This window comes from Cebus imitator, unplaced genomic scaffold (genome assembly GCF_001604975.1).
Source record: "Cebus imitator isolate Cc_AM_T3 unplaced genomic scaffold, Cebus_imitator-1.0 Scaffold1, whole genome shotgun sequence".
Classification (NCBI taxonomy): domain Eukaryota; kingdom Metazoa; phylum Chordata; class Mammalia; order Primates; family Cebidae; genus Cebus; species Cebus imitator.
In genome coordinates, this window is record NW_016107316.1 from 729290 (window position 1) to 742807 (window position 13518).

At 38.5% G+C, this 13518-nt stretch overlaps 1 protein-coding gene across 3 annotated transcripts in view; it reads right to left on the minus strand.

The window, feature by feature from the left end:
* MBOAT2 (membrane bound O-acyltransferase domain containing 2) overlaps positions 1-13518 on the minus strand; it is a 138661-nt gene that overhangs the window by 18022 nt on the left and 107121 nt on the right. For all 3 annotated transcript variants that reach the window (XM_037737128.1, XM_017525074.2, XM_017525085.2), the window contains 3 exons: positions 11540-11594; positions 6340-6523; positions 2360-2552 (listed from right to left, as the gene is read on the minus strand). In XM_037737128.1, coding sequence (XP_037593056.1) covers positions 2360-2552; positions 6340-6523; positions 11540-11594 — 432 coding nt within the window. The remainder of the gene's footprint in view (positions 1-2359; positions 2553-6339; positions 6524-11539; positions 11595-13518) is intronic.

Here is a 13518-nt window from a genome sequence, read left to right on the forward strand (position 1 = left end):
AAAAAAAAAAAAGACAGTACAGACACAGTTAAGTATTTATTGAATGAAACAACTTTATTGCCTTACAGATAAAAATTCTTAAAATTCTTTAAATATAGTTCAATTTCAAATTGTCATTCATATATATTCTAACATGATTATTTCTTTAAGGAAGAATCAGGGAAAATGAATTAACTCACCTTTTCTTTGGTTTGTAAGTACGTAAAAATGCATAAGATTCATTTTTCAAACCAAATATTGGGGTTGGGGATAAGTATCCTAAGAATCATTTTAATTGTCATAATTGCAAACAAAAAATTAATGATGAATTTTTTCTTTTTTTTTTTTAAGGCAAGGTCTCACTCTGTCCCCCAGGCTGGAGTGTAATGGTGCGATCACAGCTCACTGCAGCCTCAACTTCCCTGGCTAAAGCAATCCACCCACCTCGGACTCTTGAGTAGCTGGGACCACAGGTATGCACAACCACACCTAGCTAATTAAAAAAAAAAAATTTTTTTTGAAGAGATGTGGTCTTAACATGTTGCTCAGGCTGGTCTCAAACTCTTGGTCTCAAGTCATTCTCCTGCCTCAGCCTCCCAATGTGCTGGGATTACAGGCATGAGCTACTGCTCCTGGCCTAATGATGAATCTTGTGTATTTTTACATATTTACAGAGATTTTGTGATTTTTCTCAAAAGCCTTATAAATTCAATGATCTCATTCCATTTGATAGATTTTCAACAATAAGATGTCCAACCAAATCCAAAAACATGCAGAACTCTTATAATTCTATAAATCTAGTGATTCAACAGGTCACAATTCTTATAAAACCCTAAAAGTACCAGGTGTTTGGGAAAGTTCTCAGTCTCAATTTAAAGTCAGAATCCAAGTAGTACAGGAATCTCATTTGATATTACTGATGTCTAAATTTGGCTACAATAAAAATGTTCAATCCTTAAAGAAATATCAGATTAAAATCCATAAGGTAACATTCTATTTTCATTGGCCATTAACTCACCAGGTTAAAGTAACTTTTAATGATACTATTGTGCACAGTTGTATGATGAAAGATTGAAAATAATGATTCCAGCCCCAAACTGTATTTCATTGTAATCAAAATAAAACTGAGAGTAAAATGTGAAACCTCAGAGGTCTAATTATCACCCTCGTTTGGCTGATGTGTTTCTTCGCGCATTCATTCAAATATTCATTGCGTACCAAATATAAACAAGGCAATCAGGACAATCATAAGAATAAAGGAGCTTACAATCTTGTGGGTGAGATAAAAAAGACAACACATACATAAAAGAGGTTTCAATCTATTCAATGAAGGATTCTCTCTACTTCAGTTCAACCTTCAACACGTGGCCAAATTATCTTCTTCGGCCATAGGATCAGACCATCAGGCGCTGCCTGAAGCCCCTTGTGGCTCATTCTGCAGAGCAGGCAAAGCCCTGTGAAAGCCCATTTCACCTGAGCAGGTCCCTCCTACATGCCCCTGCTAACATCTGCCAGGGAAAGCAAGATAGCTCCATGTTTCCTTGCTCGTAAGGGCAAAACCTGCCATTTTTCAATTGCTGAAATCACATTCAATCTTTCTGTTTTTGAGACAAAGTCTCACTCTGTTGCTCAGGCTGGAGTGCAGTGGTGCAATCACGGCTCACTGCAGCCTCAGACTCCTAGGCTCAAGCGGTCCTCCCACCCTAGACTCTCAAGTAGCCGGGACTACAGGTACACACCACCAGGCCTAGTTGATTTTTAACAATTTTTTTGTAGAAACAGGGGTCTCACTATGTTGCCGAGGCTGGTCTTGAATTCATTTTTCAAACCAAATATTGGGGTTGAGGATCAGAAGTACCCTAAGAATCATTTTAATTGTCATAATTGCAAACAAAAAATTAATGATGAACCTCCTGGCATAACTGATAACCCCCATCAGTGTGCCAATATCATTTTATTCACTTTGCTGATAAACTACTGACCATATTATACTATGGTTAACGGTCTATTTAAGAGGTATCATAATGATAAGCTGAATACAATCATACTAAATTACAACCATCTGGAGAATAAGGACTATGTCTTATACATACTAGTATCTATTCTGGCTAGCACTGAATCTAGAATACAATAGGCATTCAACAAATATCTGTTGTATTTCCATTGATCCATTGATTTTTATTTTGTATTATAATAAAATTGATTCTGTTTTTAGAATATCCTTACATATGAACTGTGAGGTCTGTGTCTTCTACATAGATGACTTAATTTTTCCAATTGGTCTTTACGTATCCTCAAGAGGGCGCACTGATAGCAATCTATCGACAAGGAAAGACTGCTTCAACACAGGCACAAGGGAGTCTATTTACATGTTACTTACCTAGCGTCCATGCAAAATAGTATTTGGGTCTGGCAGCCAAAAGAGAGATATATAGATAGATAATCTTTGTTGGCCATGAAGCTGTAGCTTGAAAATGCTCGTCAATGTTGTACTCCACAGGTAATGTTGTCGAGATGGTCAAGTGAAATAACAAGGACAGCCCGCAAACTAAGAGCTTCTGAATTACCGCAGTCTGAAAAGCGCAAGGCGAGACTTCATCAACTTTATCCATGCTCCTTTTAATTCATTCTATGTATTATTAACAAATTGATCTTCCTCAACATCAGTCCTACAATTCTTCTGGTCAAAATTGAAGAACTAAATCGCACTTGGTGTTTAAAGTTTTCCATAGTCTCATGGTATGAACTTTTCCAACTCAATAAATACTACGTAGGGGTTACTGCTCAACTCATACTAAAATCTCTATTTGTGTATTCAGAAATTTCAGGAAATCAAGAAATCTAAAAGCAAGCATTGGTGTATCAGTGTGAATGGAAGTGAATACAAAAAAAAAAAATAACAATTACTTTTGGCAGTAAATTTTATATGGATATATATATATAATATTTTTTCCATTGTGTCTTTCCTGTATTTTCCAAATTCTCGGCATCTCATGGACGTTATTTTTACAATAAACAATCTATGCATCTCCGTAAATCTGAAAGTTAACAGAGCTTTGTTCAAGAATAATAAAAACCAAAAGAGTTACACACCTGAGAAGAATAAAATGTGTATAAAAGACTGGTGAAAGAAGAGGCTATTCTTAGCAACACTGCAGTAAGGTTACATTACCAACTCAGGGTATTCTGTATTTTTACAACTCATGCTGTTTTTATATTTGTAGAAGGCCAGAATATTTCAACTTCATTTGGTATAAGAGAGATTATATAGGCTATGAAGAAAAAGAAGCAAGTGGAGAAAAGGCTAGATCCAGATGAAGTATGCAACAAAATAACTGGATTTAGAGGTGATCCATACAGTAACCAAATAGTATTCAAATTAACTGAAGTAATTTATCAATGAAGTGCCACATTTTAACACCTTATGTAATAGTGCCAAAAGAAAAGCTCCAAGGCAAGAGCCAAAGCATATGCCGGATGCACTGCACTTTGGGAAACAATACTTTATCATTGAGCTGTTCCTGCAAGGTAGTACTCAGTGTTCATGGACTCTGTGCAGCAGCTGTTATTCTCGTTTTCCATTGTCTTTTAATAAAATAAGGCTATTTTTTCCTTAGTGCCTCCCAAATATCTTACCTTTACATTTGAATTATAACATTTTAAAATGGTAGAGAAAAAACAGTAATTATAAATGAAGCAAGATGAAACAAATGGCCCCATATTTTAATTTTAAAATGAGGCATATCATTCTAGTAATATAGCAAGAAACCTGTAGCCACTAGACTGTACAGTTCTGAAGCAGGGCAGGGATATGGTGCTGCAATGAAAATGTAGATAATACAAAGACAGCCAGTATTCTAAGAGGTGATATCCTCAACCCCCCTCCCCTGCCCAGACCCAGGGTCCCAGCAGTCAAGTTTGTATGTCCTAGGCAGAATACTGGAGAATCCTTCACTCAAAACAAACAAACAAACAAACAAAAACGAACAGCCCCAGGGAAATGTCCTACATATGTCACGACAGAGACTGCCAAGTGTTACCTGGGAGCCCTCCTCCCCTTCCTGCACAGAAAAAGAAATTTCTCTTGGTTGCTTGGAAGTCTAGCTAAAGATGACACATCAGCACCTATGGTACACCCGAGTGTGGCTATGTGATTAGGGTCTGGTCAATAGGATGTGAGCAAAAGTAATCTATACAGGGAAGACGGAGTGTGGATCTCTCATACCATAGGGCCCCCATGTTATTAATGCACTGCTTACAGGTGAGTGTCCCACATGTAACATAAAAATAAATTTCTACTTTAAGTTCCTGTTATTTTGGTCCTTGTTTCAGCAGCCAAACCCATATCCTAAATGATGCAGACAGAGGAGAGGACAATGGAGAGGTCCCCAACAGAAGAGCCAGTGGGCTCCACAAGCATCCTTTTTTGGATCTCAATAATCTACATACTCCACTGATGCACAAGGAGCATCTAAATGCCATTTGAGGGACTTATTACTGACTATCACTATTTGACATTATAAAGTATATGAATGTAAAATTTAAATAAAATATATTATTTAAATGGTGGGAAAACACATTAAGAATATTTACCATTATCAACAACCTCTGATTTAAGATGTCTATAACCCAAAAGAGGAAAGTGACATTTTATGAGAGCAAAACCCATAAAAACTCAGTGAAGTAACAGAACATATATATGTGTATTATTTTTTGTCGAATTTGATTTACTACTATCACGTTTATAACATTTGATATTTTCAACTATTTTACAAAATCGTTTGATCTTCATACAGTCTCTAAAATGGGGAAGACATTAGGATTCTCCTTTTGCAGAGAGGGACTCATACACATTAAGCGATGTGCGGAAATGATGAGCCAAACTGGTCACTGAGAGTCCAGCATCTTGATTCCTAGGCTTTCATTCTCCTTCTAGCATTCTAGAATAAACTTCTATGATGCTGTCTACAATTGTCTTTACTTTCTCTTACAGCAGGGAGACCACTAAAAGATTAAGTGGTCACCCTGGAGATAGAAAACAGTCAATGAAAAGACACCAATTTCAAGTCTGGAATCCCATCCAGTTTGAGATGACATTTCTCAACACTTAACCAGTAATAGAAAATACGAAGAGAAAAACACCATTTTGGTATAAAATACAATGAGCCACATGGTAGGAAAGAGACAATATACTATCTTTTGCGAAGGCATGCACATTTCTACATTCACTCTTTGTTGCCCACACAGTGGAGGGTGGTAGATTTGCAGGATAAGGGAGGTCACGTCACCCCTTGCTCTAAACCCTGCATTCAGGGAAAACATATCAGCCCCTTTCCTTCAACTCACAGACTTCCAGATTGGTCTGTTCTTTTTCATGGAAACTTTAGATTTTACCAGATGAAGTCTAACAGAAACTGAGCCTATACAGAGTCTCAATGCCTTTCCTTATGAAGCAGCATCCCAGCAGTTTCAAATACCCCAGTGGCTCAAAGAAAGTAAAAATTATGTTTGGTTGTAAGGCAACTTAGCACAGACTTGGAACCAGATTGCACTAGTTTGAATTCCAGTTCTACTGCCAACCTGGGAAATCTTGGTCAAACTTAGCCTCTGAGTCTTAGTTTCCTCATCTGTTAGATGGTAAGAAAAACAGTGCCTGCCTTGTATGACTGCTATGAGGGAGGGCTGAAACAGAGGTGTGAAGTCCACACCACAGAGCCTGACACACGGTGAGCACTGTCAAAGTGTTAGCTATTTTTTATATCTTTATAATATTACTAATCTCTTCACTGTGGGAATAAGGAGCTGTTTTATGGAAAAGGTGATATTTGAAGTAGGCCTTTAAAGGAAAGAAAGAGTTCAACTGGCAATAATTAAGAAGAGGAGGGGGCAAGCAAAAAAGAAATGGAGGATACAGAGTGTTTACAATCTGCTGGAACACAAGGCAGGGGTTAAGACAGTCACACAGAAAGAGGGAGGGAGGAAGGAAGGAGAGGAGAGAGGGGGGAGGGTTGGAGTGAAGGAGGGAGAGAGGGAGGAGGGAGGGTGGGCCTGGAAAATCATTAGGCTGGCCAATTCCATAATAAGAGCTTTCTTGTAAAATTCCCTGTAACTATAAAGCATTATTCTTATGAAGGAATTCAGCACATACTTTCTGAAGTGACTTTATTTATGTTCTTTAATCATGACTGTACTTCTACTAGATATCACCATTAAGTAACAGTATGAAGAGTCATTTATCTTGAAAAGTATTCTTAAAGAAATACATGGTTAAGTTCGAAATGTGAAAATATTTGTATATTTAAATAAATAAGACTAACCAATACATGCTATGAAGGCTCTAGATAAATCTCATGACCTTACATTTGGAGATGGCTCTGTTCTTTCAGACTGTATCTCTTCTTTTCCATTTTCACCTGATTGTGTCATATGGTATGATCTGCCTTCAATGAAAGTAATGTAGTCTTTGTAAGAGCAGAGTGGGCCTGCCAGGATCCCCATGAAGTTACAGTTGTAACTCAAATACTCCAGTAGGCTTGGCATGCGCCTGCAATGAAAAGACATGCAACCAGTGAGATGCAGCGTAAGCTTTCAGAACATTTGATAGAATAATCATCCACCTCACTGTTCCCCATTTCCAAAATAAGACAAGCTTTAATTTTCATTTGCACCCACACAACAAAAATTTTCAGGCTCAGGACACAGTCATGCTCAACAGTGTGTCTGAATAAGAGCTTCTTTATAGATACTTAGGGCAAATATAAAGGTTTTGACTTAGATTTCTCATGATGAAACAAATCAAAGATGGGTGCACTATCCATAAAGTGCTGTCTCTTCCCAGGCAATTATCTGCTCTTATAACAAACACATGCTGCACACCATGTGCCCCACATGCTCCAGGGCCTGGATACAGCAGGAAACAAAGAGAAGACAATCCTATAGCCACAAGGCTTGCATACCAGTTGCAGAAAACAATAATAAAATATATAAAAAAAATATTTTCAGAGATGCTAAGTGCTACAAAAAGAAGGAACTCTTTTATGATATTGAGAAGTCAGAGAAGGCCTCTCTGGTAAGGTGACATTTGAGCAGAGACCAGAAAAAAGTGACAGGAATAATGTGGACAGGGATTCCAGGCAGAGGGAATGATGCTTGAGGACCCCTGAGCTGGGCATGCCTGGCAGCAAGGAGACCATGGGGCTGGAGTAGAGTGGTCCCAGGAGAGGAGGTAGGAGCAGGGAAGACAGCTGAGCTGAACCAGACAGGGCCTGCCTTACTAGCCATGGCAGGGACTTTAGATTTTATTCTGACTTAAATGAAAAAACATAGCAGGGTTTTAAAAGACCTATGTCTGAAAACACATCACTTCAGCCCATGTGTGGGGCTCCTGCTATCTCCAGGCAGGAGATGACGATGGCTGGAGGAGGTGCAGACGCTCTGCACGTGTCCTGGCAGTGGAGCCTGAAGTCTGCTGAGGGATTGGCTATGGGGTGGAAGAGAAAAGGGAGTCAAGAATGTCCCAAAACATTTTTAATTCCATTCCTTAGAGGTCTGTCCAAATGATACATGGTACCTACGGGTAACAGGGTGAAAACAGTTAGTTTATGCAAGAGACTGTTTAGACTATTTATGTTATCATATAAATGAATAAGGAGTGTATATTTAAAAAAAAAATACAGTTCCATTAAGAAAGTCTACTGTCGATTACAAGCCATCACAAAGAAACCACAACTGCACCTAGGCACGGCAGGTAGGCTTCTCAAACATGTCACAGTCCCTCCTCCTCTCTGAATAGGATAAGCTGTCTCCTTAAAATATACAAACATTCTTGTGGACAAGAGAGGTTGAGAGAACACCCTCATAATAGAATGTATTTTTAAAAAACAATTTAAGAGATAGGTCTTGTTATGTTGCCCAGGCTGGACTCAAACTCCTGAGCTCAAGCAATCCTTCTGCCTTGGCCTCCTGAGTAGCTGGGATGACAGGCACTCACCACCTTGCCTAGCTTAGCATACATTATTTTTCTTTGAGAAATTACATAGAACAAAATAGTGATTCCTGCCCATCTGATACTGTCTAGGTTACCACTCAGCCAAAACTACTTTTCTAACTTTTCCAGAATTATTTTTCCACTTTTAAAAATGTCTTGAACCTTAAGTATTTTCTTTTCAGGGCTTGAAATTGATGACAGAAAATGTTTCTGGCAGATTTTCTCTTTTAGTTATTTCTATTTAATGATGAAACAGCATGCTTTCTCACTGTATCAAAGACTGGGATAAGTACCCTGCAGTCACAAGGGTACAAAAGAACTCCTTGTACTCCAGCAGCAGAGTTTCATTCTCAATACCAATTATTTTAACACCAAGTCAACTATGTATCACCATTAGCAAGGACAGGAGGAGGTTCTTAATCATGAAACTTGCTTAAGTAATTTTTGGCTCCACTGTATCAAACAACAAGTCATTTTAGGTACTGAAGTAAATTACTACACTTGTTTATAAAATCAGAACTTAAATCTAATTGTAATGTATAATACCAAACAAAAGCTTCATTCATTCATTCATTCCATTGATAATTATTTGATATCAACCATGTGCTGTCTCAAGTTTGGGCTTCTCCCTGTGGAATTATTGACACTTTGGACCCCCAGTTCTCTGTTGTGGCATCCTCCTGCACACTGCAGGGTGTTTGGCAGCACCCCCTAGGTGCTACCCACCAGGTGTCAGTAGCACCACCCCCTGGGCAGTAACAACCAAAAATGTCTGAATCTTGGAGGCAAAATCACTCCAAATAATGAACTACAACTTAGATAACGGGAACAATAAATGAGACAAAGTTCTTGTCCTCAATGACCTTATATTGAGGGGCATGGAGAGGGACAATTAAAACAAATGTCTTGTATAACATCAGACAGTTAAACCTACTACTGAAGAAAACAAAGCAGAGCAAAGGGACAGAAAGCGATGGCAGGAAGGGAGGCGTACTTTTGATAGAGTGGTTTGCACAGTAAAGAATGGATGGATTGAGGAAGCGTGGGCAAGCTCTGGGCTCTTGCTGGGCCTTATATGCTGTGGCCAGGGGTTTGTAATTCTATTCTAAATTACAGGGGAAGCCACTGGAGGATTTTCATCAGGGGAGGGGAATAATATAATTCAATGCACATTAAAAGCTTCTCTGGCTGCCAGCTGAAAAGTAGGCTGCACAGGGGATGGGAGAAAATAGGGATGCCAGGTAGGAAGGCTCCCACAGCAGACCAAGTAGAAAATGAGGGTTTGTGCTGGGATGTGACCTGCGGAAGTGGTGAAAATCAGTCAGATCAGAGATGAATTTTAAAGGAAGGGCTAACTTAACTTGCTGGTGAAGCGTATTTGCTATAAGAAAACGGAAGTCCCCCCAAGCCACCAGTGATAATGCCACTGTTATTAACTAAGTGGGTGATAATGGTGGAGGAACAGATGTGGAGGAGGAAGGAAGAGGGAACCAAATTAGAAGTTCTGTTTTGAACATGTTCTGTTTGAGCTGCCTGTCACTATCCATGTAGAGACCTTAAAATGGCAGTTGGATAAATGAGGCTGGAGCTGAGGGGACAGGATTGTGCGGGAATATAAATTTAGAAGACTTCAAACATGAAGATGGTATTTAAAGTCAATGGATGTGACCACCTGGAGAAAACTGAGAGGTCCAGGTCTGAGCCCTGGAATACAGCAGGTTCTTCCTGTGGTAAGGCAGAAGCAGGGTCAGAGGATTAAGCAGAAGAAACAGAGAGTCAGTGAGGGAGGAGAAAAAGGGAAAGAATGGAGTGTCCTGGAAGGAAGTGAAGAAGGTATTTCAGAAGAGTGGCCAGCTGGCCAGTGCTGTTGAGGTTCGGCATCATGCAAACAGGCTGACAATGAAATCGGCCAAGACTAAGAGCGATCCTGAAAGAATGATTTCAGACCAAGAATGGGGACAAATAAATACCTTAATGCAGGGGGTTGAGGAGAGAATGGGAAGGACACTGAATGTTGACAAAGCCTTCAAAAAGTGCTCTTCTAAAGGAGTGTGCAATAATGGGGTGACGGCTAGAAAGGAATGAGAGGTGCCATGAGCTTGTTCTGTTCAGGTGGTGGGTGTCCCAACGGAGAGGCAGAAATCAGTGAGCGAACAGACAGGAGTAACTGACACAGCAAAATCCTTGAGAAGGAAGTGGACTCCGTGCCACAGTGAGAAGCTGGCCTTAGATTACGGACAGCTAGTATTTGATACCAGGAAAGAAAGTAGAGCACTGTGTTAGAGATTCAGGCATCATTGTATATTTGGTGGTTGCAAAATCAAAGTAGGATTGCTTTTTTTTCTCTCCAAAAAATAAAATTTTGCTACCAACATAAGTAGCGGGGACAGAGTGTTAAAAGTCTGGGAGAAAGGAGAATATATCATCTTAGTAGTGTGTGGGAAATGAGTGGACTAAGGAAATATCATTGAGCCACTGGCAATACTAGGAATCCTAATTTTAAATTTGGAGTAACAAATTCAAATGAGTCCAGTCAGCAAGAAGATGTTTTTCCATTCAGCTTTATTCCACTGTTTAGGTAGGTGGAGAGGTTGGGTTACCTAGGTCTGGGGATTTTCTCTCAATGTGAGAGGCACGGGGGAAATGGGGGCTGAGTGTAAATGAGTAGCTACTGGGATAGCCCAAGGGCCCCTAAAGATCAAAGAACCCAGACCAAATTAACCTCTAGAAAAGTATACTTAAGTGTGTATTTATTGCTATATAAAGACTGACTATAGAGGTTATCAGAATAGAACATTTTTAAAGATGGGGAAAATATAAAAAGATCCCTAAGACATGCTACCTGGGATCAAAGATGAATGAATACTTAGTGTAGTTCTAAATAATATCACAAACAATCTCATTCTTCTAGCAGTTACGCACTTATTCATTCTAGATTTAGAAACAAGGTAATCTACAGATAATTTTTCTTTAAGTATAATGCGTATTCCATCTCAAATTATTTTCGGTTGAGATGGACCCTGTGAAATTAAGCCATTCCTCAGATCAGTCATCAGAGTGCCTTCAATAAATGAAGTAGAAGCCTATCACAGATGAATTCCTCAAATAATAATGAGAATTATCTGACTGGTTCTTTATTATTTCAAAATATGGCATCTATATACTATACTAATGCATTATATCTTAGCCCAGTACCTGCCATCAAGTTATCGGCCTGTAAATGGTACCTGCAATTACTATCAGTAATTACTAGATGGCAGACATGAAGACAATACTATCCTCCTGTCTTCAAGGAACTCAGAGTCTCACAGGGACAAAAACTAGCAGCTAGCCTCATGGCCCACAGGAGTCATACACGTACAATCACATAGGCAGGGTGCTGCAGGAGCCTTAGAGAGGATACCCAGTCCCACCCAGCAGGCTTTGGCAGGAGGGAGGTGCGTGGAGGGAGTGAGGCTTGATTTTCAGAAGTAAGTACCTCTAGAAGGACTAGTAAGCCTAAGCCACAGGAGGAATGTGGTTCCTAGGCAGAGGCATGGGAAGCATGACAGGATACGATGCAAAGGCACGTACCTTACAGCTAAATCCCTCTGTGAGGAAGTCAGTTCTTCATCCTTCCGAAACATCCCTGAGAAACAAAAATTGGTACTTTTATCAATTAAGATTTCTCCCAAAATGGCATTTTTGTCCATGCAGACTTTCATTACTTTCCTCATTTGAAATTCATGCTATTATATTCCCAATTTTGATATAATGACTATTCCATTCCTTCTTATGGCAACACAGGCTCAATCATGTGAAAAGTCTTTATAAAATAACACATGGGTGGTCATTTGACTCCACTCTAAGGGAAGTTATAATCAAACTAAAGAATTCCCAAATGCTGGCACTTTTTAAATTATAATGTTATTGTCCTTAACTGTAAATGCTATGACTTTTCCAAAAGGGCCATTACAATTTTTCTATTATTGGATAACTTAAATGACTACACATTAGTACTATAAACTAGAAGCTCAACATAAAGCAAGGAGCAATTTCCTTACTCTTGATGACTCCAATGCATGAAAACCAAACTCAAATATATGATCTTTATCCATCTATTTACTTTCTCTTCAAAGAAGAGGATGTATTATTTAAGATTACACATCAACTTACTAGATCCATATGCTTTGAAAATATATATACCTCAAATCCAATTTAAAGACTAAAGGGGAACTAAATTAAAAAGCAAGCAGCAACATTAATATTCATAAATTAATATTAATAAAGTATTAATATTCCCAAAAGAAACAAAGCTAAAGCAATTAAAAAAACACTGAAATAGACAAAACTAAAAACAGGAAAAGACAAATCATAAAAGAACTACATGTAGCCAACTAATGTGAAATGTTAATTTCATAACATTTTTATTATAAACCATTAAATGTACATTAAAAGAGCAAGATGCCATTTACACTTATAAGTATGCAGAAATTTTAAAGGGCTCTTACTCATATTGTACAATCTAAATTATGTAAAACACACATTTTATGTATTTTATATGTATATAATACAAAGATGAGAAGAAAATAATTACTTCCTTAAAATGTCTCCGAAACTATTCTATGCACTGAGGAAAGAGCAGAGGAAAAACAAACTCCCTGCTTTTATAGCACTTATAGTCTAGTAGGGAGAGAGAAGATAAACAAATAAATGAGCTACCAAGAGGAACTCACATCATCTTTCTGTAAACCAGTATAGCAAACACGTTAGATATCTTTCTACCCTCTATTCCTAAAACTCTAGCCCTAAGGAAATAACTGAAGGTGTGGTTCAAGATATATGACACGGATCATCACAAGTTTATACATAATAGCAAAAAAAAAAGTAGCAGCCTATATATGCTACAATTGAAGAATGGGAATATATTATACATTCCACTTTTGACAATTATGTAAAAAGAAAACTATGCCTCATAAGATGATAAAGGAAATATTAATAAAAAAAAGAAGGGACCAGGCGCAGTGGCTCACATCTGTAATCCCAGCACTTTGGGAGGCCAAGGCAGCTGAATCACCTGAGGTCAGGAGTTTGAGACCAGCTTGGCCAACATGGTGAAATCTTGTCTGTACTTTAAAAAAATAAAAAAATTAGCCAGGCATGGTGGTACATGCCTGTAATCCCAACTACTCAGGAGGCTGAGGCATGAGAATCGCTTGGATCTGGGAAGCGGAGGTTGTAGTGGGCCTAGACTGCCTAAAAAGAAAAAAAAGGAGGAGGTCTGGCTCTGAGGATTGTTGGGGGAGGGATACAGAAGATTATTTTTCTTTGTATTTCCAATTCATGTTTTTCAAATTTTCCTCAATGACCACATACCTACTTTTTATAATCAGGGGGAAAAAAAAACACTTAAAAAAAGATGATCAAAGATGAGAAAAAGGTAAAATACTATCAGGATTTAAACGCTTAAAAAGGATAACTCCTATTTGTGACAATTCTATTTTCTTTCCCCATATCAGATACACTGCTGTCCACCCTTTCCTTAAAAAAACAACAGCCATCTTTAGAAATGA